At 38.6% G+C, this 27,717-nt stretch overlaps 1 protein-coding gene across 3 annotated transcripts in view; it reads left to right on the forward strand.

Annotated features, from left to right (window-relative positions):
- The window catches only part of BAIAP2L1 (BAR/IMD domain containing adaptor protein 2 like 1), a 66,851-nt gene extending 40,744 nt beyond the window's left edge, over positions 1–26,107 (forward strand). For 2 of the 3 annotated variants that reach the window (XM_050966739.1, XM_050966737.1), the window contains 11 exons: positions 3,955–4,016; positions 4,112–4,183; positions 4,655–4,792; positions 7,160–7,312; positions 7,875–8,042; positions 8,812–8,929; positions 11,542–11,749; positions 12,844–12,921; positions 13,627–13,804; positions 23,886–23,926; positions 24,980–26,107. In XM_050966739.1, the coding sequence (XP_050822696.1) occupies positions 3,955–4,016; positions 4,112–4,183; positions 4,655–4,792; positions 7,160–7,312; positions 7,875–8,042; positions 8,812–8,929; positions 11,542–11,749; positions 12,844–12,921; positions 13,627–13,804; positions 23,886–23,926; positions 24,980–25,055 (1,292 nt within the window). In that variant the 3' untranslated portion in view covers positions 25,056–26,107. The remainder of the gene's footprint in view (positions 1–3,954; positions 4,017–4,111; positions 4,184–4,654; positions 4,793–7,159; positions 7,313–7,874; positions 8,043–8,811; positions 8,930–11,541; positions 11,750–12,843; positions 12,922–13,626; positions 13,805–23,885; positions 23,927–24,979) is intronic. The other variant, XM_050966738.1, reaches the window with a different exon arrangement.
- Positions 26,108–27,717: the final 1,610 nt, after the last annotated feature.

Here is a 27,717-nt window from a genome sequence, read left to right on the forward strand (position 1 = left end):
AAAGGACTTTACTCTATGTCCAAGTGGAAGAATTTTCTGGTGAAAGAAAGCTTGAAAGTAATCTATAGAACGGACTCATCCTAATATAAATCGAACCTAAAAATACTTGTCAACTTCGATGTCTCCCATTGTAGCCTATGACTTAGACTCAGCCTCTTCTTCACATGCCTAATTAAATGAAAGTGGTGAGCTGCTTCATATTTAAGGAACTAGAACTGCCATGGATGAGACAACAGGAGATGGATGAGTGAAATAGTATACGTACTTGAAGACCACTCCAAACATTCTGAAAAATATTACTGATGTGGTCTTGAAGTGTTTCCAGAACAATCCACCTTTAATAGAAATAATACTTGTGTTCTCCTCAGTAAGTTATATATATAATGTGTTCATTAATTTTGGTGTAGCCATTGGACATTTTCAAAGCATGTTCAAGTGGCTTACATAATTTGCATAATATGAGTATTTGTTTATAGGTAGGTTCTTTAGCATGAAAAATGTTCTATTTTTGTCTTTCGATTGAATTAATTCTCATATTAAGAACAATTAACATAAGCTAATATCATATACAGACTTTTAAATCAAATATTAAATATGTGTGACCACACCAGGGGATTGCATTTTAACTAAATCAGTTTGTTTAATGGTAGAAAAACAGTGTGTAGACCAGCCCTAAAGAGGAGTGTGTTCATCCATAGGCTCTTAAAGTGAGGCTCCATCTGTCTCTCCTAAGAAAGTTTCTTTAAAGTGCAGGTCTACTCTGAAAACTAAATACAAATTATTCAGATTTTTTCTCTTTTTGTGCATGCAGTCATATCTATTTGCTTTACTGAAATAAATAAGTGTTTTTCATGTTAGCTTTGCAGAACCAACACAGCTAAGATTAAGTTAATGGGATTCTATTCCATTTTGTGTTTCATCAAGAGAATTGTTTACTGAGTTCTGATTCACTGCACTTCTGTAAACCTATGTGATGGGAATGGGATTGCACAGATGTTACTAAGGGAATGAGATGGAAAGAGGCCAGCTTGATTCTCAAAAGTCAAGATGAGTTATCAGAAGTAATTGTACATCAAGCACATATGATTCACAAATTAGCATGGTAGTACCATTCTGACTTGTCAATTTTCAGAGTACAACTACATTTGGTGATTCAGTTCCCGCACCTATAAAATGAGGAAAAGATTATTTCCTTTTTGTAAAACACTTTGAGATACTCTGGTAAAAGGTACTGTTGTAAATTTTTTGAGGTAGGGATTATGTCTTCCTCTGTCTCCTGTGGAGCACTCTGCATGTGTTCAGTAAATATAATTGCTTTTAACTTTACCAATTTTCATCTGCAGTACTAAGAAAATGGGGCAACTACATGTGAGCAGTTTGAGTCCATATTTTTCCCCATGTAAATATCCATAAATCCTAGGTTTGTAAAGTTATTGAGGTGCTGCTTTGCTCAACATTGTCATCAAAAGTTACTTACGCACTTAGGAGCTTAATTCCCATTGACTTTCAAATTATTTTAATCTATATTGATTATAATCTAAAAGTATGCCAAATTCTTTTTAAAGTACCCTTTAACAACACAAGGCCAAATTCTGAAGTCAGTGGAGGTACTCTCGATTTATACCAGAGGTCTATTGGCCTATAATTTACATCTTATTAGATCACAGGTCACTTACTATGGGTTTCTGCTCCAAATGTTGACTCAAAACATGAAACAGGAAGTGAAATGGGTCAGCTAATACATATGAGTGCTGCTGGATTACTGGTAGCAATGAGGGGATTCTAGCATGAAACTGGTTTTTTATCGGCAGTGAAGAATGCTAAGATTCACTTTGGTTGAATTTGCTTAAAAAAGGTAAAAATGTTATGCAACAGATGGTCACTAATCTTTAAAAATATTAATTTAAAAATGTACTCTTATATGTTGTAAGAAATACAAATATGAAGAAAACAAATTTGTAAACTAAACCAGTGCAAACTTTTAAAATAACATGTAATTTTAAAAATATGTTTTATTTCAAGATAAATTTTGCCAAGATACATGTTGTAATAAGGGTGAAAAAAATGTGTTTCTAACTAAGTTTTCAGACCCTAAAACTGAGGGCTTACAGTCAGCCTGAGTGCCGTTTCAGACAAGAAAAACAACATTTACACGTCAGGTTTTCCATTCTTGACGCACCAGGTGAATGGGTTGTTTTACTAAGCATTTACACTGTGGTGGGAGGGGAAACCCAAAGGAAGGGAGTGTAAAAGGGTGATGAGAGAGTGAGCCAGCACCCAATGTTGTTGGATAGCTGTCAGTACTTGGAGCTCCAAAATCTACTGCATTAATCTTTACAATGCTGCCAGCCATTAGCTAAGTGTGTTGCTGTGGCAGCAAATTCACATGCTGTAAGAGAGAGTGGAAGTAAGTTCTTAAAAGACGTTTCCACAGGCAAGTTTAAATGCCCTTTAAAGTAAATGTACTGTCAGTTCTTTTTTTCCTCACCCCCATCATTTATATGTTTTCAAACATTTAGTTTTAGTTGTAAGTGTAACCTTAAATTTGAATTTCTTGTTTTTAAGTTTCTTTTCCCTTTACGTTATTGATAAATGTGTACAGACTTTCTCCAGTTTAATCTTGTTTTTTGTCTGGGAATACCAGTCTAACATTTACAATATCTTTGTGATGATGGAGTTCTATTAACAGGAATACTAGAGGAGAGTGCATCCACTCCTGAAGTCCTAAAATAACAGGCTCGCTTCCTCATGCCATCTACTTACCAGACAAGTGTTTTTATGTAACTGCACTGTATTTACTTTTGTTATTGCATATAAAGAACTAGTTACTACAGCAACTCTCACCTCACATGGTATTTACCCCTGCACACTGTATTAACTACAAACAGAGAACACCCAAAGAAACAATCACAGCATTCTGTCAGGTGAATGCAATGACCCAGAAAAACAGATATATAAAAATCCCTTTAACAATAGCCCAGCTCTTCCACCCACAAGATTTGGGCACAAAAGGGATCCTCCAACTGGAGATATATTTCATTCCAGAGGTACTGGAGCTCAGCTGTCTCCATAGCATTCTTTTCTCTTCTTTTGCCAAATCTCATGAAGCAATCCCTGCAGGGGATGGAGACTGGCTGGGATGGGGCAGACATGGGCAGCCCAAGAAATAGCGGGAGATACACATCTTTCTCCCTGAAAAGATTGTACACCCCATATTTTACATTAATTAGCGCAAGTTCCATTGTGCCTTGTATACGAGGTGCTTTACAACCCCAAAAGACATGGTTTCTACTTCAGCCTCATTTAAGACAGACGTAAATTGAGCATGGCAAACAATAATGAAGGGAAGATAGGGAGATAAGGGTATAAACAATATGTTCACACAGTTACATAGCCTAGCTATGTCCTCAGCTTGATGGTTCCAGCTCCCTTAAATGTGGGGAGAAAGATTTGTTTTGTTTGGGGTGTTGTTGTGGGAAGGGGTTGTTTGTATTTTTGTTTTGTTTTGAGAGGGATTGTCTTCTCTTCAAAGCCTTTGTGGATTTTGCCCTGATTGGCTGATTTCACGTAGTTACAGCAGTTATAGAAGTTGGTCTAAAGGAGGAAGGAAGAAAGGACAGTGGCTTTGCTGACTAGTCCAAGGAGGGAGTTCCATGCATATAGGGGGGTAGGCTAGAAAACATGAAGACAGGTTCAGTGTTGTTTTCACATGAATAATCAATAATCTATTACCTAAGTCATGTGTGTAAGTTGGTTAGTAAAACTGTGGCCAGATAAAATTATTTTCTCCAGAATAAGATTGTCATGATTAACCATTGCAAGAAGGTGCCCTGCTTAAATTCTTAGTTCACTTTATACTATTAATTATAAAGGTATCATCCTGCTTCTACTGTGTGTTGACAGCTTCAAACATCTGTAAAGAAACAAGAATAATGCGTGTTTGTTTATCGACAGGACATGTCCTTATAGAGATTTCAAGCACAAACAAGATACTTAATGACAGCCTAGAGGAAAGTGTAAGTATTTTTTACTCTATCTAATCTTTTTGAAATAAAAGAACTGTTTTACTTTAATTTTAAATAACCCTATTATCACTTGCTTACTTTTAAAGTTCAAAAAATTTCATAAAGAGATTATATCTGAACTGGAGAAGAAAACAGAACTGGATGTAAAATATATGAATGTAAGTACACTGAATTAAATACCAGAAAAGAAATCTCATATATTTATTTGCATTGCGTGTAGCCATAGCAATTGTTTGTGCCTTTTTAAAATGATAATTTACAAAAGGAGCATACATAGAATTTGATCTTTAACTACTGAGGGATGTTTTCAACTTATTTGGTTTATTTTAGAAGTTATTCTGCAATGTACAACTATATATTAGAGAATATTATCTAAATCCTAAATTAAAAAAAAAAATTCTGTAACATTTTTCATTTATTTTTAATTGTAAATGAAAAACCTGAGAGTGAATTAACAGTGGAATTTTGTTTTGACTAGATTCTCCAACATGAAGAAAAATAATTGACATATTTGTAGCGTTAATGTTAATCATCATAACAATACAGTGGATTTCTTAGCTGCCTGCATTAGTGCTCTGATAGTTGTATTGTTGCATGCACTGCAAGATACTTCAATGCTTTGATTGCAGGCAACTTTAAAGCGATACCAAACAGAACACAGAAACAAGTTAGATTCGTTGGAAAAATCTCAGGCTGAGCTGAAAAAAATCAAAAGGAAAAGTCAAGGTGGAAGAAACGCAATGAAATATGAGAATAAAGAATTTGAGGTTAGTGTACTCGCTCCTCTTACTTATTGGCTCCTCTCTTCTATCCAGTTTAGGGAAACTGGTCAGTAATAGAAAACTTACAGCTGTTAGTTCAAGTTCTCCTTTAGAGCAAACTGCCTTTGATTTCTATGCCTGTAATGTATTTAATTATCATATAGAATAATTCCTATATTAGTTATTTGGCAACGGAAGAACTTCAAAACAGTTGTTATTGTTTTTGATTTTTCCCAAGTTATTTTGGGTTAAGAAGATTACTAGCATATGTAATAAAAAAAAAAACTGACATTAAGGTTTAGGGTCCAATCCTATACTCCTTACATGGAGTCCCATTGATTGTATTACTCTTTGTAGGATCAGGCCCTGGATTTTGTTTTTAACGTGGCTTCTATTTTTGTACTAGCAATTAATTATTGGTTGTAGTAATGGCATTTGGATTTCTGACTACTGGATTTACAATCAACATCAAATAGTAGGACATCCAGATACTATTACTTGTGGCCACAATTAATTGCAACTTATTATATATTCCAGTACATACAAGCTTGAATTCTTAACTGTGCCCAAGCAAGTTCAGACACAGTGAGGGGCCCGGGAGGGTGGGGGAGAGGGTTGACAGAGGGCCAGCCACTGTTCCCTGAATCTGTTCCAGAAGCTGTGAATGGGCGACAGGATGGGTGAACTTGGTGTTCACCTGTTCTGTTCATTCCCTCTGGGGCACCTGGCATTGGCCACTGTTGGGAAGACAAGATACTGGGCTAGATCAACCTTTGATCTGACCGAGTATGGCCGTTCTCATGTTCTGCCTGGCCTTGGTATAACATAAAGCTGCAGGGAGAAAGCTTTAAGTGATGCTATTAGCAGAAGACCATCTACCAGTAGAGAATCAGGACTAGTGGAGCCTCACCTGATCACACACCCCTCCCCTTCCTTCCACTGATAAACTCCCTCTCTGCCATTCTATCTCCAACCCCCAACCCCTTTACACAAGTTCCTAGTGGAGCAGGTGGTATCAGCAAGTGTCAGACTAGGTGCAGGAGGTTCCAGTATGCTACTGGGGGACATTGTGTTGCCATCTTCGAGGGGAGACGTAAAACTTAGGACTGACTATTTGTGTTAATTAAAGATCACCAGGTAATCTTTGTAAAAGACTGGTGTTAACTCCTCTGTGTACATATAACAGTTGCCTATAGTAACAATAGTGGGTAAAGTTAGACCTGTGTGTAGTTGGTCGATCAATTGAAGTTTTTGAAGTGCTTTGGAAACCTTCATTCTGAAAGGTGTTAGGCTAAACATAATATATTATCACTTAGTATTACCTGTCCTAGTGTTCCTGTAAAGAGCCTTGCCATTATGATGCAAAATAAAAAATAGTAACATTGTGAAAGTAAACAGGTAGATTGTGCTGTTGCTTCAAATAATGGTACAAATTTTAATATAAATGTTTTGTATGTATCAGATATACTCAAATACTTGTTTATTTGCAGTTTTCTTTGCACTTCCTTCAGTCTTCATTTCATGTTACTTATTCTTTGAACATAGAAGATAAAGAAAAAAATTAAATGTTTTTTCTTTATAAAACAGTTGACATTTTAGCCAAGTATATTGAACATAATGTTTAGCTACTGTTTGTAGTTATTTGTATAATAACATAAGTTCAGTAGAGGAAGGACTGTCTTGTGGTTAAGGTATTAGACTGGGATTCAGAAGATCAAAGTTTAATTCCCACCTCTGCCATAGACTTCCTTGATGACCTTGGTCAGGTCTCAATCTCTCGGTGACTCGGTTCCCCAGCCATAAATTGAGGTAGTGATAGTTCCATACTTCACAGTGGTTTTGTGAGGTTAAGTTTGTTAATATTTGTGAAACACTGATAGACTATAGTGATGGGAGCCCAGAGACAGGACCTGTGGGATAAAAAAAAAAAAAAAGACAGATAGTAGATAATAATGTCTGAAGTTTAAAAAAAAAATACACAAATTGATTTGTTCTGCTCACTTGCTGCTAGTCTGAAGTAGTCCTATGACCTATTTCATTTCTGTGTGGAGGCTAGAAGTTCTTTCCCTTTGCTGCTGCACTGTATGGATTTTGTTTTTTTCTTCTAGTATGTGCATGATTACTGGCAAACAATCAATTTTGTCTACTCTGGTGGGCATAGTAAGGATAAATAATTATCTGAAATGTAAAAGAGATGTTTAAAGCAACAGCTTCATGTTCCTTTACATAAAGGAATTCAGATTACTAGACTTCTTAAAATAATTCCAGAAAGGAACAAGATATGCTTAGATAAGTAGGGTTGTGTAAGAAAAGTCAAGCTCATGAGTAGCCTGAGCATAATTCATTATTAATTTATTAATTATTATTATTTAGTATTTGGAAACTGTGAGTTCTCGACAGAGTGATATTCAAAGATTTATTGCTGAAGGTTGCAGAGAAGCTCTACTTGAAGAAAAAAGAAGATTCTGTTTTCTGGTTGACAAGCACTGCAGTTTAACACAGCACATGCACTTCTATCATAAACAGGTCAGTGTGGCTGGAAATACAGGTGGCATGAATGCAAACACTCACAGGGCCTAATCAGGTGAGGTAAAACTGATAGGGCCTAATGAGGTGAGGCAAAACTCATCTCCTTTGTGTATGTTGAGGTCCATAAATGATAAAGATCATATAAAATATAATATGTAGCTCATGAAAATTTTATTTATTTAATAAAAAAATATTTTCAATGCAGTATTTTCGGTTAGTAATCCATTACTTCTTGTTGTAATACATTATGACCAGAAATCAAATATTATAGATCTTTCAATGGATTGATAGAATAAATATTCCAATATCTCAGTCTTACAATACGGCAGTTATTTCTATCACATAGCATTACTTTACATTTGTATGTAAAGACTCCCTAGCAAGAGTATTTATATTAGACTAAATTCTGTTGTCCCTGACATATGTACAACCCTATATACAGCACTGAGTTTGCATGGATGTAATTAAAGGCAGAATGTGCCCCTTTACAATTCAAATGTTGGTTTAACCAAAAAAAAAACCCAAAAACATATTATGTAACTTTTTTTACTGGTTACAGTGTGCAGATTTACTTAACTCCAAGTTGCCTGGATGGCAGGAAATGTGTAGTGATGCCACAAAAGTGCCAGAAAAAGTTATGAGTATGATAGAAGATATGAAGACGCCTTTGTCCACTCCAATCTCAGGAACTCCACAACCTTCACCAGTGACAGAGAGAAATAGTATGGTATGTATTGGTTACAAGTTCTCAAGGTTGGATCGACTTCCATCTCTTCATGTACAAAAACATTTGGACTCAAAAGCCATAACAAACAACTTGAATTATGATTCTGGAATGAGTTACAAACTGGAGCCTCAGTCCAGTAAATAGATGCATCAGGTAGATTCTTGTATCTACATGAAGCCCCATTGACTCCAGTGAATTCTGGGTTGCCAGGAAAAAGAAGGCATAGGCTCTTATGTTCAGACCCCTATTTGTAGGTGAAATAATTTTTGGAAACACTTGAGTTTCTGAATGAAACTCAACTAAATTGGTAGCCATAAAATGGTCATAATATACTGAAATATACTTGGAACAGGGGGCACCCTGTTTACTTCAAGAGAGTATTTATTTTTTCTGAATTAAAAAGAAACCTAACCTACTATTTTCAAATGATTTGAAAAGATAATAGTGATTATATATCTGATGAAATATATAACAACCAGAGTGTAACTGAATGGAATACTTAGGTTAGAAACCAGGCCCCACTCCTGCAACTGGTTCTGTGGGGAAGGTCCTTGCACCCCTGTGGCTCCAGTGGCAGAGGACTCCTCCAAGTTTGTTTTTTTTTAATCAAAGAAGTTGGGCAGCCAGGGACCTTCCACAATTTTAAGCTTGTATAATTTAAGAATATTTGGTTATTACTTTTTAGAATTCAGTGCTGCAAGTAATCTAAGAGATCCCTGTCATTTTGTTACTATGATAATATTATCTTAATAAAACTTTGTGTCTTTAGGTTGGAAGAGTGCCCCCTGCTCCTACAGTTAGAGCATTTACTAGTCCTTTAGTTGACATGTTTAACAATCCACCAGCAGTTCCAAAGGTTCCTTCGGAAAGATTAAATAATTCAGCAGGTGAGTTTTTACTTGTTGAAATGTTATTTTAATGTAGAAAATGGGCTTCACTTTCATCTTGCTACTGATATACAATACATACAAATGACATACTGTGCTATCTATCAAAAATTAGTGTAGCTGTCTTGGCTGTCACCGTAGTCACTATATGATATATCTTTGGAGTTCCAGCAGGAAAATCCTAGGGGAAGGAAAAATTGTCTTTCCAAAATGTTAGCGATATTCTTAGTAAAAAGATATTGCAGTAGGTAGCTGTCTAACAAGAAAAATGAAAATATTGAAGGGGGAAGAACGTTTTATGGTAAAAGCCCAAATCAAGAGATCTAGATTCTGTTATAATCTCTAGAGCCATGCACAGATACAAAATTTGTATCCACATCCGATCCATGATCCACAAACATGGTCTGGATGTAGATATCTGTGGCTATAAAGCGGATATCCACAGATTTGCAGGGCTCTATCAATCTCTGCCAATTACTTCCTGATTAATTGTGAGCAAGACTCAAAGTGGGATTTTCAAAAGCACCTAATGTTTCACTTCAGTGGGAGTAGATTTCAGCTAACAGAGTCTTTGAAAATCCCACCTTTAACCTCCCTTTGCCTAACTTCCCCATCTATAAAGTGGTGAAAAATAGTAGTGCAGTGCTGGACCACATTTATTTAATGCCTGTAAAACTCTTGAGATTCTCTGATGAAAGTGTAATAAGTTTTAATATCATCCTCATGAAATACAGTATTTGGTCAGCCACATGACCGTCACTTTGCATTCTTGGCATACTGGTGTGCCATTTTGTAAAGCCAAATGGAAATTGCTAGCATTCTAATTTAGCTCGTTCTCTCTTAATCGAAGTGATTATTTCAGTGCATCCAAGTAGTAAAAATGAACAAATATTGCATTGTTTAAAAATGGTGCCAAAAGTAGTTTTGAAAAACAAGTGTGAGGTAAAATGAGTCTACTGTTTCATTGTTTCTCACTGCTCAAATGGAAAATCCCATTAAGATTTGGGAAATGCCATTAAGATTAGGATATGCTGTACTGGTGTTAAAACATTACATCCAGATTATATTCTGCTTGTTAGAAAAAAAAACCTAGGGCAAGATCATAAGTTAAGGAATGCACAAAATTCTCCGAGATAATCAAAATAATGCTTGGCTCTCCTGCTCAAACACACTCAAACTATTTACAGTAACTCCTCACTTAACGCTGTAGTTATGTTCCTGAAAAATGCGACTTTAAGCGAAACAATGTTAAGCGAATCCAATTTCCCCATAAGAATTAATGTAAATGAGGGGGTGAGGTTCCAGGGAAATTATTTTCACCAGACAAAACACACACACACACACACACTATAAGTTTTAAACAAACAATTTAATACAGATACACAGTGATGATGATTGTGAAACTTGGTTGAGGTGGAGGAGTCAGAGGGTGTGATATTTCCCTGACTGCTAAATGATGAACTAGCAATTGGCTGAGCCTTCAAGGGTTAACTCTCTCACTCTGCAAGACAGCAGGAATGGAGGGAGATATGCGCATTTCCCTTAAGTACGCTGCCTTGTTATTAGATCAGCTTGCTGAGACCTCAGCTGCTGCAGGCTCCCTTGGTCCTGAGCCCTGCTCTGTGGAAGATGGGGTAAGCCAGGTGCAGGAGCAGTGGGGAGGGAGACACCCTGACATTAGCCCCCCTCTTCCTTCCCTCCTCCTCGGTACAGCAAGCAGGGGTAGCAGCTCCAAGGCAGAGGGCAGGACCAGCACATGGCAGTGGGGGAAGGGACACAGCTGAACTGCAGGCAGCTGCTGCACAGGGAACTTAAGGGAGTGGGGAGCTGATAGGGGGCTGCCGGTCCACCCTGGTTCCAAGCCCCCACCAGCTAGCTGCAAGGGACTGCTCTTCCTGCAAGCAGTAGTAGACAAAGCAGGCAGCTGCCAAACGAGGTTAGAAGGGAGCATGGCACAACTTTAAACAAGCATGTTCTCTAATTGATCAGCAACATAGCAACAAAACATCGGTTAACCAGGATGACTTTAAGTGAGGAGTTCCTGTATTATGTGTAGTAGTTATGTCATTGACAAAGGTTTGAGACATCTTTGTAGTCACATTAATGGCCTGATTTTTCAGTGGTGTCAAACACCTGCCTGTAAAACTCTTGAGAGTTTCACTGTACCTTTCACTGACTTCAACTGAAGCTGAGTTCTTGTTACAGATTTTATAGGCCTTTAGTTTCTGAACACAGTTAAAGTGTTCTGGAACCGGAAATGATAGCATGTCAGGTTTCTCATCAATGTGTACTTTAGCAACATCCAGTCACTGGAGGAAACCAGTCGTGGTCATTAAATTCTGTACATGTTTTACATTTACTAACTTAAAGTTATTGCGCTAGCCATAGTATTTGCTATACTTAGCAGAAGGAATATTGTGGTAATGTTAATTATTTGCAAATGGCAGTTGTGAAGATTTTACTGTAATTGGAAACCATTGAGCCAGGACAATAGATAGTTTGGATGAGCTGTTTGGTGGAAAATTTTGGTGCTGCTGTTGTACTTTTCTCTTTTTAGGCACCTGTTTCACTCTGTTACCCTGTGGTTATTGTTACACTGATTTTTTTAACAGGTAATTCAGATGATGCCAGTTTATCACGTTCAACTTCTGTTGCCACAGGACTGAACATAATGAAAAGGCAGAAAGTAAAAACTATCTTTCCACATACAGCTGGAACTAACAAGACATTACTTAGCTTTGCACAGGGAGATGTCATCACACTTCTTATAGCTGAAGAAAAGGATGGCTGGCTTTATGGGGAACATGACTTGACTAAAGTGTAAGTCAATCAGTGTATTACCTGATTCCAGCATCAGAGGGATAAATGCATCATATTTTATTATGTCTATTTAAATTGGCAAGTAGTTTTTTGCTTCCCTGTTCACTGTCATTGATTGGGAATTCTGAAGGAAGTGTTCAGCAGCCAGGAAGGTGTTACTGTGGAGGCAAATTTGTCATATAGAAAGAAGTGTATATATCAGGGGTCGGCAACCTTTCAGCAGTAGTGTGCCAAGTCTTCATGTATACACTCTAATTTAAGGCGTCATGTGCCGGTAATACATTTTAACGTTTTTTAGAAGATCTCTCTATAAGTCTATAATATATAACCAAACTACTGTTATATGTAAAGTAAACAAGGTTTTCAAAATGTTTCAGAAGCTTTATATTAAATTAAAATGCAGATCTTATTAGTTTAGTGTGATCCTTGCCCTTGCTTAGTATTCCAATGTCCAGTGGCATGTATTTGGATATTTTAAGCAGCACACGGGCTTCTGAGTGATCAGTTGTTAACTGGCTGGAACCCCAGATTGGCAGCTGAGGTGAGTGGAGCTGGTGGCTGGTAGGGCTGAGCAGGGCTGGAAGCCTGGACCCTGTCTGGCAGGGGGCCTGCGCTGAAGCAAGGTGAGTGGGGATGCGGGGAACCCCAGCTGGCAAGGGACCAGCAGCCGGAACCCCAGAGTGGCGGTGTGCTGAGCAGGTCAGCCCGCCCAGCTCGGGGGGTTCGTTAGTGGCCTGAGCATCTCCGCTAGCCCCCACTCTGGGGTTTTGGCTGCTGGCTCCTGTCAGCTAGGCTCACAGCCTGCTGCCAAACTGGGGTTCCTTCCCCCAGGCCAGCAGCAGGTGCAGAGTGGGACCGGCGGCAGGACCCCGGCTGGCAAGGGGCCAGCAGCTGGAACACCAGAGCAGCGGTGCCACAGGTTACCGACCCCTGGTATATACACAAAATCCTCTGAAAACAATATCACTAAAAGCCAGGCATAAAAGCTAAATCTTCATCTAGCCTTGTTGAGCCTGCTCTTCCATACAGTGCCATCAATTTAAAAGTATAAATACTCAAATATATCAGTCTGTCCATTTTTTCCCTTTTTACAGAAAAGGATGGTTTCCATCATCATACACAAAACTACTGGAAGAGCCAAGTGATGAAACAGAACATGTTCCAGTGCGAAGGTAATGTTATTATGCGGTTTGTTGAACTGTCTAACGATCTTTAAACGTTACAGAAACTCTGTGTCCCAGCGATGCACGCAGCCAATTACCCAGTCCTACTCTGTTCCCAGAGGTGCTGCTTGCCGGTGACTGATGAAAGAGAGAGAAATCCTTCCAGAATGCACTCAGTGCAAATCCTCCAGTCTTCCCCACCCTATCCTCCCTCATGCACATAATGGTCTGATCTATGCTGGTCACTTCCTGTTCTCCCCCTGGGCTCCACTCAGTTAAATTCATCCCCCTTTCCCCTCTCTCATAATCCAAATGCAGTAGGAACCATTAAATGAGTCTCTTCTGCTTTTTTCTGCTCGTTAGACAAAGACCCACCACATTCAGTCAAGGTGATCACATTTTCTAGTAAACTTTTTTTCTTCTTAAAATTAATTTCTCCTAGTGTTTTATTGTTCAGTAATGTGATCTATACTATAAATGTTTTCTAACATTATATATTCTTTCTCATATGCCTTGATTAAACACCATCTTCTTTCACCAAAGACCTATATCTATTAAAACACTTTAAGTGCAAGTAGACCCACTGAAGTCAATGGGATGACTCGTGTATTAACAGCTACGCACATGTTTTTATGTTCTTTGCTGGACTGGGGCCCAAACCAGTATCAGTTGTTGTTTTAATTAAGCTATTATGTGCTTTTTTCCCGCTTTTAGCGCTGCACCAATCAGAAGTATCAGTTCTGTAAATCTAGCAGATAAAGGTGGTGTTGTCCTCCCCCCACCAGATTATCTGGGATCTTTGCAAACAGGCACAACTTCAGAAATGAGAGCAGATTCTTCCAAAGGTACTATTGTTAAAGCACCTGTGGCCACACCAGAAAGCACAACTCCAGTGAGTAAAATTGCATTACATTTAATCAGTTATATGGGTCCAACAGTTCTTTTCCATCCTTTATCATTTGTCTGGCCATCTGACTGATCTCCTCACAGGCTATGTATTGTTTTATCTTGTTTGCTATTGAAGACCATGTATGCATGTGCCTTATCAATCAGCAAACCCTCTTTGTGTCTGGGCATAGTGTAGCAAGCACTCCTCCTTTAGCGCCCCCTGCTGACAGCCATTGCAGTCCCATGGTGGGGTACTTCTTGCAACTCAGCCCTCCAGCCAGGTCACAGACAGTACTACTACTTCTGGGATAAACCAATGGTCCAACAAATAATAGTCCATTGGCCTTACACTGGGCCTTCAGTCCAACTCTGGACTCACTAGCCCTTACCACTGGTATCCAGAAGTTTCAGTAGTCCTTATCTGTGCACCTTCTTCAGTAGGCTAGTAGTGGGGACAACAGTCCCACGCCTTCCCTCCCTCCTCCCTTGGGTTCCAGTCCTGTGCCTTTTAATAAATAGTCAAGGCTTGACTACACAGACCCCTTGCTCCATCCCTGGACCACTTCCTACCTTCCTTCTTCCTCTGTTGAGAGCCTTTGCCATAGCCTCTTACCAGGATCAAAGTGTATCAACTTCTCCCTCTCCAAACCTCTTCCACAGGCTCACTGCAGAGCTTCTTTGAACTTTCTATCACCCCAGCAGGCGTCTTCCTGCTCCCTGCAGGCCTCTTCACCAGTACCAAGTATCCTGGGCAGACTTCCTTCCTTCTACTTTCCTTCCCAAGAGCCCTGGACTCCCAGGTGCAGCCCTACCTTCCTTCATAGAGGCTCTGTCTGCCAGCAGTCCCTCTCAGCTCCCTGACTCCAGCCAGGCTTCTCTTGTTGAGAGAGTCAGAGACCTGCCTGGTTCAGCCTTTTTCATTCCTGTCCCCACCCCTCCCACTGCTTCAACACACACACAGTGCAGGTGTAGCCGGGAGAGGCTGATTGAGCCCACAGCTTACATTAACAGCTTCTGCCCTCATCACACATCCCTAATGTCAAAGTCTTTTTTTTGCCAAACTGTCCCCATTGTAAGAATCATTTTTCCTGATGTCTAATTAAAACTTTTTCCTTTAGAGGCTCGGGCTACTACTTATTAAACTACCTTTAACCACCTGAAATAATTTTTACTTCTCACTATTGTTATATAGTGCCTCCTCTAATCTACATTTACGAGTTTGTCTACTTTTCTCTAAAACAGACATACCCACTTTCTCTTTCTCATGCATCTCTGTCATTTTATCAAACTGGTTACTCTTTATTAAGATTCTTACTAAAACAAAATAAGCATTTAATGTAAACAATTCTGTGTTGTTATTTCAGTTCAGAAAGTGAAGATGCATCTTAGCATGTGTAAAAAGGATAGATAGATTAGAAATAGACAGACAGACCCATTGTTTTTAATACATTCAAAAATAACAATGTAACAAACATTAAAAACTGAGTGCCCTGCACAGTGTCAAATATCAGAAAGGTGGCCTTGTTAGTCTGTATCCACAAAAACAATGAGGTGTCCGGTGGCACCTTAAAGACCAACAGATTTATTAGGGAATAAGCTTTCATGGGTAAAACCCCCCACTCCTTCAGATGCAACCGAAGATGCATCTGAAGAAGTGGGGTCTTTTACCCACGAAAGCTTATGCCCAAATAAATGTGTTAGTCTTTAAGGTGCTACCAGACTCCTCGTTGTTTTTATTAAAAACTGACATCTTATTTAATTGCTAATCAATAGCAGATAGGCCTAAAAATAACAATGCCAAAGTTAATATGTGTCCTTGGGGGCCTGATCCAATGGCCACTGAAGTCAGTTAGAGGCTTTCTATCGAGTTCTGTTGGCACTGGATCAAGCCTTTTTAGGAACAGGGCCAGCTCCAGGCACCAGCCCAGCAAGCAACTGCTTGGGGTGGCCAGTGGTGAGGAGTGGTACGTCCAGGTCTTCGGCAGCGGGTCCCTCACTCCCTCGCGGAGTGAAGGACCAGCCATCAAATTGCCACCAAAGACTGAAGCGGCAGCAGTAGAGCTGCAGATTGCGATGGCGGCTTTTTTTTTGTTTTTGCTACTTGGGATGGCAAAAATCCTGGAGCTGGCCCTGTTTAGGAAACACCACATTTTTTCCATTTCAGTCCTTGTCTTTAAGCTAACGTTAAGAAGGGAGAGGAATTGTTTAGGAGCATAACTAGGAATAATATGATTTTTTGGAAGTGAAATTTAGGCTGAATGTTGAGAAAACTTCCCAGCACTGGAAGATATTAAACCCTTGAATAAAATCTCAAGGAAGGTGATGGAAAACCGATCACTTACATCATTTTAAAATTATAATAGTCCAAGCAATTGAGAGCAATGAGCCACATTCTGCCTTCAGAAAGATCTGTGCAACCCTATATAAGTAAATGGTGGTGTGTGGGTATAACTGATGGCAGAATATAGCTCATAGTCTATAAAATAATCGTACACGGACCCGGGGGAGTATTTAGAAACATGCATTAAGTCCCATATCCTGCAAACACACACGACTGAATGGACTGCATTTTTTACCTATTCATTTGTAAGCTTGGTAGTTTAGCCATTAAATCTGAATACAAACGATGCGTGTTGATTGCTGAGTTTATACCTAACTCTGATAAATGATTTTGCTCAGATTGTTTCCCAAAATTTCTGAAGCAGAATACCTGCTTTGGGGGGGAAAATCTGCTTTAATATAACAGTCTGTAAGGCAGTAGTTGAAGCTCTGCTAAAACTGAGTTGCAGTGCCACAGTAAGATGTCAAATTTTAATAGTGTATAATTCCATTGTGAGTGTCTTTAAATTCCATATTGCCTACCACTCTGTCACGAATGAATAACGAAACAGAATTCACATTTAGTTACTGCATCAGAAATAAACAGAAAACTAGTATGACTGAATTAAGTATTTTATAACTACAGTAAATTTAATTAGCACTGTAAACTGTCATGTTTGTGCTTGTTAAGTGATCTGCTGGAACATATAGTAGAAATGAGAATGCCCCTGTAAATCTCATACTGTGGCAATGTGAAATATAGAAGTCTCAGAACATCCTGCTGGGAAAGTGGATCGCAGAAACTGAAAGTTTGTTACATCTTTTTGATTAATATTAAAATATTCAGTTAGTGATCAATAATATGTACATGATAGTACTTGAGAGCAGTGACTTTCAGGTGGCATCAGAAAACTATAGTCTTTATCAAAGAGGTCTCTCGCTCTCTCCTTTTTTAATTAATTTATTAATATAATTAGATGTGTACAAGTGCCTAGATACAGTGGTGGCAGGCACTTTTTTTAATTAGACAAAATAGATTAGCCTATATATTTGTGTCTGCATATGGGTATTTGTGGTTCTCTGTCCACATGTATCTCAAAAATTTAGAGAATGAGCAATATTTCTGGAAATTTATGAACTAGTAAATACTATTTTTAATAATGATTTAATAAACAATAAGTAAGTATTATCCAAAACCTCACATTATTATAGTATTATTTTGAAGATTTGAACTCGGGCAAAAAGATTTACATGACACACATTAACCAGTTATAAACACAAGTTATGATGTATCTGAAAGCTGGGTTATTTCCAAATAATAAAATAAAGTGTGGGGGGAAAGAAGGGAGTATTTACATATGAAATAATGAAGTTTGACATGCCCAGAAGGGGGAAAAAAAATAAATGTGAATTCTCCTTGAGGAAGAAACAATATTTCTTTTAAGAATTAATTGTCATAACATCAAAATTTGGATTGGCTTTTTTTAAATAAAACACATGACCTACAGTATCTGGCTGATTCCTTTAAAGAATCTGAAGATTTGCCAGAAGTTCAGCTAGCCAGGTCTCTTGGAAATGTCCTCTCTTACTGCATATAGTTTCCAATGCAGTGAGCTTCCCTTTGATCTTCTGTTTTCTTGCTTAGGAGTTCCACAATAATATTCATACATATACAAGAAGAATTACTTGTAGACACAAGCCAAAATATATATCACTTGCAGATGCAGAAACTCAAAGATTCCCTGCCAAATGAGAATGTTTGATAAATAATTCCATACCTCCCATGAAAAGTAAATGTCTGACTCTCGCAAAGGCTATGCTACGACCTGGGGAGTGATTCCCCTGCTTGCGTATGCATACTAACACTAGCTCTCATCGAGATAGCAGTGTAGTCACAGTAGCAGCAGCGGAGTCTTTGGTCTAAAATAGTGCTTTTTTGTGGGGATTTTTTATAATTGCTGTTAAAGGGCTAATTGATTATTGCCAGTACATGGTGGCATTTGCTGATTTTTTTTTTTTTCTGACGTGGTTTGTGTTTTATATATCAAAGATGCCTAGAGCTTAGAATAAGCACCGTTTTATGGTTTTTATGGATTTATAAGGGGAAATATTTTTTTAAAATGGTGCCTCATTACAATACACATACTGAAACTGACCTTGACATTAAAATACTGGCCTATGATATGCAATTAATAAAAGGAGATTTTAAAACCTGTATATAGAATACTTTAAAATGTGATATATACCCACTTGTGTATGACTCTCCTACCTATGTATTTATTAATTTTAAAATGTTAATTTGTTATGTGAGTATAAAATAGGGGACAGATCCTGGTATATCCACCAGAACTACAACCTTAAATAGAAACCAGTAATTGAACACGTTATTATCTGTTTGCTTATATGTCACTTCTGACAAGGCATTTAAGTATAATCTTAATGTTTACGTTTCAAAAATATTTTCAGACTTGGAAACAGAATGAGTTATTTAAAAAAAAAATCAAAGCATTATTTCTCCTTCCTCCTGGCTTACATATTCCTTTAGGGATTAACGTTGCTTTTTTGGGGTGCAAGACCATTCATTCAATGCAGGAGTGCTGGGGGTGCAGTAGCACCCCTTGGCTTGAAGTGGTTTCCATCATATACAGGGTATAGTTTTCTTCAGTGGCTTTCAGCACACCCTCTATAAATTGGTCCAATGCCACTGCTTCAATGGGGGTAATAACAATTTATACACTTGAGCATGGCCACAACTCCTAATATTGTACATGTAAATGTTCTTCCAATAGCCACGCTGCATTTGTTGTTAAACTCTGTAGACAGTTGTGCTATTATTTTGTTTGCTTTTGGATTTATTATTAGATGGGGTAAACAGCTGTTGTTGCCACTGGTGCAAGTAAAATCAATTTCTTGCTGGTACCGGAGGTGGGGGCAGGAGGCCACCAGCGAAGGGGGGCATGTGACCTCCCCATGTGACCCTCCATGCGACTCCTCACCGCCCCAGCCCAGGGCCCCCACGCTCTCCCCGTCCCATCCTCATGATCCATCCCATGTTAACTTGGGGGGGTGGTTCTGTCCTCCTGCTGCACCAGGGAAAAGAGCAGAACCTCCAGCCCTTCCACGGAGCTGTGTCTCCGTCAGTGTACTACAGACTTAACAGCAGCCCCACCAGAAGACAGTGCTGGGAGGGCGAGGCTGGGGGCGGGCAGTAAATCAACTACAGTAGAACCTGAGAGTTATGAATTGATCAATCTACCACACACCTCATTTGGAACTGAAAATATGCAATCAGGAAGCACCAGAGACAAAAAAAAAAAAAGCAAATATAGTACAGTATTGTGTTTAAAAAAAAATACTGGGAAAGTTTTTAAAAAAGATTTGACAAAGTATCTAGGAACTTCCAAAATAATTATGTGAACGAAGCACCTACATTATGAAACATTTGCAGTTTTCATTTTTGGATGAAGAATAAATGAGCCTTAACAATTATATAATGTCAAAATTATATATTGGTTCACTGATTCTATTGCTGACTGGTGAGTCCTACTAGATCAACATGTCCTTTGACTATAATCACGTTTGCAATAGTTTAAAGATTTATTAGCACAGTGGAAGTTGCTAAGCAAGCAGTACAGTGAGTTCTTTGCCATGTGACAGGGAAAGAGGTGACTTTCTGTAGTTCTCTTAAATTATTGCATCAGTTAAATTGTCTCAGCAGCATTGTGCTGTGTAGTTTTTCATGTGGTTAATTTACCTCTTGTGACTTTTAGAGACCATTCATTTTAGGTGATTTTTAAAAATTAATAAACATAATGATAGTGGCCTCTGTGCTGTCATTGCATGGAAAAACCCAGAGGAAGAGCAAAATCACCTGTAAAATTCTAGCTTGTTCCCCTTGGGTAGTTAGAGCTGCATGTTCCCCTCAGAGGAAAAGATGGGTTTATAGCCTCTTAGAAAGGAGAGAGGGGCACTACGGGAAAGCTCTGTGGATATGAAATGTACATAGGGAAAAATGAGTTCCACAGCTCCTGAGGACGTGATCTTCATCACTTCTGTCTGGGGTGCCCCTAAGGCCTTACAGCAACATTTCTGCAATGCCCACTTGCTGCCTCCGACCTTTTCCACTCCAGAAGGGATAGATGTTGTAGAGAGAAATCACTGCCACTTAGATCAGAAGGGAAGCCAGCTGTGATGAATCATGCCCGCTCTATGCCCCTTGCCTACTCCAACTCCTTCCCCTAAAAGAACCCACAAAACGCAGACCAAGTGGCACTCACACGGAGGAGCATGCGCATATTCAGGGAAAAGGGGAGCACTATGTAGAGTTACTTACTTACTGCCTGTCCCTCCCACTTCTGTGGCAATTTTTTTTAAACCCTTTCCCTGTGAAGGCCTGGAAACAGACTCCATAACACCAGGCTGATCTAGAATGCTTTGCACTATTCGGTTAGTGTTCAAATGGAACAATGTACAACTGAATGCAATTTATTTGGAAGCACAATTTAACTCACTGAAGTATTTTGACTTACAAAGAGTGGATAGCTTAGTGGCTTCGGTATTGGGGCTTTGCTTCTGTGTTCTTGGTTTAAAGCTGAGGCAATGAAAGTTACTTTCACTTCATGAAAACTCTCACTCACACAGACCTTGGGAGACAGGCCAGTCCTCACTTACAGACAGCCCCCCAATCTGCAGCAAATACTCACCAGCAACTACACACCACACCACAGAAACACAAACCCAGGAACCAATCCCTGTAACAAACCCCATTGCCTGCTCTGTCCCCATATCTACGCTAGCGACACCATCAGAGGACCCAATCACATGAGCCACACCCAGGGCTGGCGCTTTCATTTAGGCGGCCTAGGCAATCGCCTAGGGTGCCAGAATTATTGGTGGGCAGCGTTTTGCCAGAGGGGGCAGCAGGCGGCTCCGGTGGAGCTGCCGCAGTCGTGGCTGCGGACGGTTCGTTGCTCCCGCGGGTCTAGTGGAGCTGCCGCAGTCGTGGCTGCGGACGGTCGGCTGCTCGCGCGCCTCCGGTGGACCTCCCGCAGGCACGACTGCGGCAGCTCCACCAGAGGCGCGGGGTGGCGAAATTGCCGTGCGCCTAAGGCGCTAAAACCCCTAGCGCCGGTCCTGGCCACACCATTGGGCTCATTTACCCGCACATCTACTAATGTGATATGTGCCAGCAATGCCCCTCTGCCATGTACATTAGCCAAACTGGACAGTCTCTACATAAAAGAATAAATGGACACAAATTAGACACCAGGAATGGTAACAAACAAAAGCCAGTAGGAGAACACTTCAATCTCCCTGGACATTCTGTAACAGATTTAAAAGTCGCCATACTTCAACAAAAAAACTTCAAAAACAGATTTCAAAGAGAAACTGCAGAGCTACAATTCATTTGCAAATTTAACACCATTAATTTGGATTTGACTAGGGACTGGGAGTGGCTGGCTCACTACAAAAGCAATTTTCCCTCTCTTGGTATTGATACCTCCTCATCAATTATTGGGAGTGGACCACATCCACCCTGATTGAATTGGCCCTGGCAACACTGGTTCTCCACTTGTGAGGTAACTCCTTTCTCCTCATGTGTCAATATCTTTATGCCTGCATCTGTAAGTTTCACTCCATGCATCTGAAGAAGTGGGTTTTTACCAACGAAAGCTTATGCCCAAATAAATCTGTTAGTCTTTAAGGTGCCACCGGACTCCTCGTTGTTTTTGTGGATACAGACTAACATGGCCACCCCTCTGATATTTCAATTCATGGGGCAGAGAGATTCCTTACAGAACAATTACATTTAAAAGGATTAGTATAGCAGCCCAGGTTTTAAAAATACTTCATTTTGATGGGAGGGGAGGCAAGTTTAATAACAAGCAACCCATGATTCAGGCTATGATACACCAAGGTATTTAAACGCTTCAAGGGTGTGAGCAATCTCATTGACTTCAGTGGGACTGCTCATGCACATAAAGTTAGTTACATGCTTAAGTACCTTGCTGAATTGGGGCCTAAATGAGTATGGATCCCTAAATGCCTTTTCAACCATACTGGTGAAATTAGAAGCCATACATCTAGATTTAACTATGTTCATTTGTTTAATGTACATAAAAACAAAGGTTTTATGGACCCTTGTTTACCAATCCAATTTTCTTTCTAACAGTTGTATACTTAAAAAATTAAACACCTAGAATACCTATGCAAAGGAAATGCTTAGTGTAAACCAAATGAGGACTCATTTACTGGTTGACAATCATGTATTCCTATAATTTTATCCAAATGTGTGTGTTCAAATATAAAACTGTAATTTTTCATTTTAGTAACTGCAATTTTTCATCATCTTTGAACTGCTGTTTCATTCTTTGGTTGACAACTGTTAGAAGTAACATGATTGTTTATTTTGCAGTGTACATTTATTGAACTGATTTATGGATTGACTTATACAGTTGATTTAGTATAATTTTTCTCTCTAGTAGGCAGTATAAACTAGTTTAACGGTCTCAAGAAAACATTTCAGATATGTGTCTGAAATGTCACTGCTATGATAGTGACACTTCCTTATCTCAGCTGTAAAACTGACTATTATCATAACATTATGGCAGTGCAACACTGCCATCTTTTGGGTAGTTATCTGAACTTCATAACTGCACATGTATTTCAGGAGGAAAAGTAATGTACAATACCAGATATTAATTTTAACCAGACAGTAATATTTTTGGCTCATATTTAAATATGTGACTGTTAATAGTAATAAAATGGTAAAGATATGGCTATTCACATCCTTTCCCTTTTATTGTATCACACTACTACAGATAGTGGAGAAAGCACAGATGCATGTAAAAATGATATTTTTTTCAGTGCAAGAGAGTAACGGAAGGGTCTGATTCTGAACTCAATCCATTGCAACTCTGCAGTAGCTATACTGAAATAAATGCAGCTAGACTAGAGTGCAACCAGTATAAAACAGATCAGAATTGGTGCCCTAGTGTTTTTAATTTCAAACCTGCAATTAAATTGGGTGATGTCTTTACTTTTTACATGATTTCACAATGTATCAAGCAGATATATTGATTACATCCTGTTTTATAGAAATAACATCTAAAATATGTATTTGCATTCTTACAAGTGAGCCGGTCCAGACCAGCCATTCATGCATTGGTGTCTTATTGTAATCACTAGCATTTTACAAGTTGTGTGTTATGTTCATAACTGCTGCAAGTAATGAGGCTTATAAATTTAGAAGAATGAATTGTAGTATGCTACGATAGATACAGCATCTTGGGATTCTTAACCTGTCAGATCAATAGATTTCTCCCAGCCTATTTTAGAATCTTCTTTTACTTATTTGGTTAATGTTTTTGTTCCAATGTGTCTTTAATTTGATCTATATGCTCAACTAGCAATTACATGCAGGTAACCCATGCAGACCTTACATTTGAAAACAATAGAAGGGTAATATTTTACAGCGAAGATCTCTGGGGGTCTCCGTCATGTGTTTGATTTTTTTTATTTAATTTTCTACGTTTGATATTCAAGCATTGGTCTTACTGTTTTTTCTTCTCCGTATCCCTCTGCATTTGAACTGCTATTGTCCCTTCCTATTGGCTGAGTATTTCATTGTGCAGCCAAATAATGTGGAATAGTGAATGTTGGGAATACTTAATTTGTTTAAATATATTCTTGACTGCAAGCAAGTAGCTTATCTTTCTGAACAATTTTCAGAATTGATGTGGTAACAGCCTCTCTTTCCTTTGCAGAAACCTGTTATAAATGGCATTATAAAACCACCTTTCCTAAGGTATGTTTTGTTTAGCATATGTTAAAATAACAGGTTAATGCAGTAGTAGTTAGTCGTTATCTTAAAAGGAAAATAGGTGTCCATTTTGCAGTTTCCCCTACTGGGCAGCAGTAAAAAAGCATGGCACACATTACAAACCAGGCATTCAGTTAGGAGCAGGCTGATGATCCCCTATGAAGGCATGTCTACACTTCAGTTAAAAACACTGTGGTGTCCAGGGTCCTATAGCCCAGGCTCCAGCACAAGTCTGAACATCTGCACTGCCAGCCACAGGTTTTTAACTGTAGCGTAGACATACCCTGAGAATCTTTGCAGTGTAGCCATATACCCCCCGCCAAGCATAGTGGGTTGGTCCTTCTGTGGCAAAATAAGGGAAATTAGCCCCAATGAAGCCAATGGGATTTTTCCCATTACATGAAAGGCAGCAGGGTCAGGCTCTTAGTTTGGGGTCAAACAACGGAAACATAAAGGATTGGAAAGAAAAAGCAACGAGAACATCCTTAAAACTGGTTGAAGCAGGAGTGAAGTCCCAGATATGGAAAGTGAAAGCTCCTTGGGCTACACAGATGAAAAAAGGTTTGCTCTCTTAAGAGCCCTCAAAGTGAACCCATAAAAATATTTTTAACTTAACCAGAATGAAAAATAATTGCAAAGTGTCTTGTAGTTGAAACACTCATTTTATTCTTCACATAAGGGTCAGTGCAGAGAAGGAAATGTAAATTTTAGTTTAAATTGTTGCACAATTCAGTTTTACTGCAGCATTTAATTCCTTGTATATTTTGAATAGATAGAAATTTATGTACTAAAAATTCAACCTGGGGAAAAAAAATCCAAATAACTCCCTGAAAAAAGTGCATGCAGACAATGGCCTCCATTCAACCAAGTACTCATGCATATACTTAAATCCATCTCTATTCAGTAAAGCACATAAATACACAAGTACATACTTGTGCTGTATTGAATGGTAGCTTATGAGAGTTACTTTTTAGTCATGCTACTCGTATACCTTGTCTTGCCCTCACACCTGTAGTAATTTTATATTTCTTTTCACAGCGGAGAAAATCCTTTTACCACTGTGAAACTCCGACCAACAGTAACAAATGACAGATCAGCACCAATAATTCGATGAATATAATATTCATGAAAATATTTTTACTCCCTGTAAACGCTGTGTTCAGCAATATGATTTACAAAGGCTGTTTATTTAAATGTAATTAGTGTACAGTAGGAGAATATTGGAGAGGATTTCTGATTTTAACAATCTGCTTTCTAAATGAGGTAATTGCTCTGGGTTAAAATGTTTGAGAATTTTGGCTTGATTTTACACTATATGCCTTTTTTAGGAAGAAAGACAGTTGTGAAAGTATGGGAGAAGTCTGAATACTGTAGTTACCGGCATACTTAATATTTTATCAAAATGCTCACTATCTGTTGTATGGAAAATACCATGGATAAGTTTGTGTTTAAGTCTGCATATATCATTTAGTAGATATATAAAAGAAAAAACTGCATTTTTTTCATAAAAGGAACAATGCAACTGTTTTAATACTAAGAGTAGAAGTTTGACTGTATAAAATTATTATGTATTGCATTGTTTTAAGATAGATGCCTTGGGTTATAAATAAATAAATATTTATCCTCTAAGAGCTTAGACAAATGTATCAGAGGGGTAGCCGTGTTAGTCTGGATCTGTAAAAGCAGCAAAGAATCCTGTGGCACCTTATAGACTAACAGACGTTTAGGAGCATAGCTTTCGTGGGTGAATACCCACTTCGTCAGATGCATGCATCTGATGAAGCGGGTATTCACCCACGAAAGTTCATGCTCCTAAACGTCTGTTAGTCTATAAGGTGCCCCAGGATTCTAGACAAATGTAGTATGCTTTGCTTGATGTTAAAATGGAAATTTGATCTGAAGTGTCAGCATAAAGCTACTAAAATTATATGAAGTCTGACTTTTAGTTCAGTAATGTTCTACTCTGAAAAAGAGTTTTATTGTTCTAATGAAATAACTATTTAAAGTGGGGGAAACACCCATTTGCAATACAGTACTGTCCTTAAAAGGACCATGTCTACTCAAATTTGTCAAACTTGTTTTATTAAAAAAAAATTTAAAAAAATCAAACATTGCCACAATTTTCCTTCAAATTCCAGTGCAAACTGTTGTCTTTAAACAAACAGTCCCCCCCCCGTATCAGTTTTCTATATCCCAAACACTGCAGCACTAAGACTGACAAATTACTTTGATTGTCCATAATTAGAGAGATGTAAAGAGTAAATTGGATTTTTAAAATTTTATTTGTAATAATCCTAAGTGATGGTAGTAATGTAAGTAAACATTGTGTTGCCTACAGCTATGTAGACAGTGCCCCTTTAAAGTCACAGAAATTCAAAATGGAAGAAATTTAATTATCTTGTCCATCCTACTGCCACTGCCGGATTGTTCTGAACATTCTATTTAAAGGGGTGTTATATTTAATAACAATGTTACAGCCTTGGTGGTCTGACCACAGGAAATTGAGTTCTAATCATGGTGATGGATACTTTGAGCCCCTAAATCCTCACCTGTGCCTATCACCCTATTGCCCCTGAGTCTAATCTCCTAAACAAGGCAGAGTTGAGCCTTCTCATTTCCAGGAAGTAACGACCAAGGAAAAACCCTGGTGCTGAAAGGTCTGTAGCCACCTACCTAATGGTCTGTTTCACTCTAACTCTGTTGACCAGTGATCCACCACAGTTCTAAGTAGCACCTACTTGTCAAGGTGCCATTGCCCAGATCTGTAAAACACAGATTTGACTACTTTTGGTCATTAAAATCCCATTGTATGTTTTGCAAGAGTAGGGAAATCTGCACCAGGCTACTGGTCCAATTCTAACTTGAGTATTACATTTTGCTTTGTTTTCCTACATTCCTCTTGCGGATACCATGTTTTGTCACTCCTTTTGAGAAACTGGTATGTATTATTTCTGTATACTGTAAATAGCTAAAATTTCAGAGTTAAAGTAATTCTTGTATCTGGTTTGTAAAGTGCTTTGCAATCCTTCAGCATTAAAAGCGCTATACAAATGTAAGATTGGATTTGTACTCATGGATGTTCGCTGTACTTTGAAAAGCTCAAGTACAGTGATCTGGAAAGAGATTTGAATAAAAAGCTGTCTAATTATGAAACAATTAAGTAATTATTTGAAAAGTCTGAGGGAAACTGGCAGAACGGTAAAACAAAGAACAAACTGCCATACTGAACTGGATCTGTGGTCAGTCTCTTCAGGTTAGTTACCTTGTCTGATAGTAGCCAATAGGCAAATATTTCAGCAGATGTAAAGCTGCTGTTCTGCAATATTAGACCACAGAGTCTGACTTCCTAACCATATGGTAATCCACTTATGTATTAGCACTTGAAAAACTATTAGCCCACGTGAACGTTTTAAAGCTTTGTTAATAAGCAGCCTTATCCTTTTATCTCTGACACTCACTTGTGACGTAGAAGGTCGCAGACTCAAACTCTTGCCAAACACTGAATGTATTTTTGTACAAAGATGGCCCTGCATCATCTCTGGTGGCCGTCTGTGGGTAGTTATAGCCTTGGTAATTTTTCAAAAAGAAGGCACTAACATGGATGTCCTGACCAATGCTCCCACTCTGCCTCCCAGAGTATTGGCAAAGGCTATCTCTGCTAGCATTAACACTCTTTGAGCTTGCATAATCACTGCCACCAGAATCTAGTTAATTGTGAAACACTTTGGAATTTGTGGAGTACAGAGCACTTTATAAAAAGTATAGTTTTGTAAATA

The sequence above is a fragment of the Gopherus flavomarginatus genome, chromosome 9 (assembly GCF_025201925.1).
Source record: "Gopherus flavomarginatus isolate rGopFla2 chromosome 9, rGopFla2.mat.asm, whole genome shotgun sequence".
In the NCBI taxonomy this organism is placed as follows: Eukaryota; Metazoa; Chordata; order Testudines; family Testudinidae; genus Gopherus; species Gopherus flavomarginatus.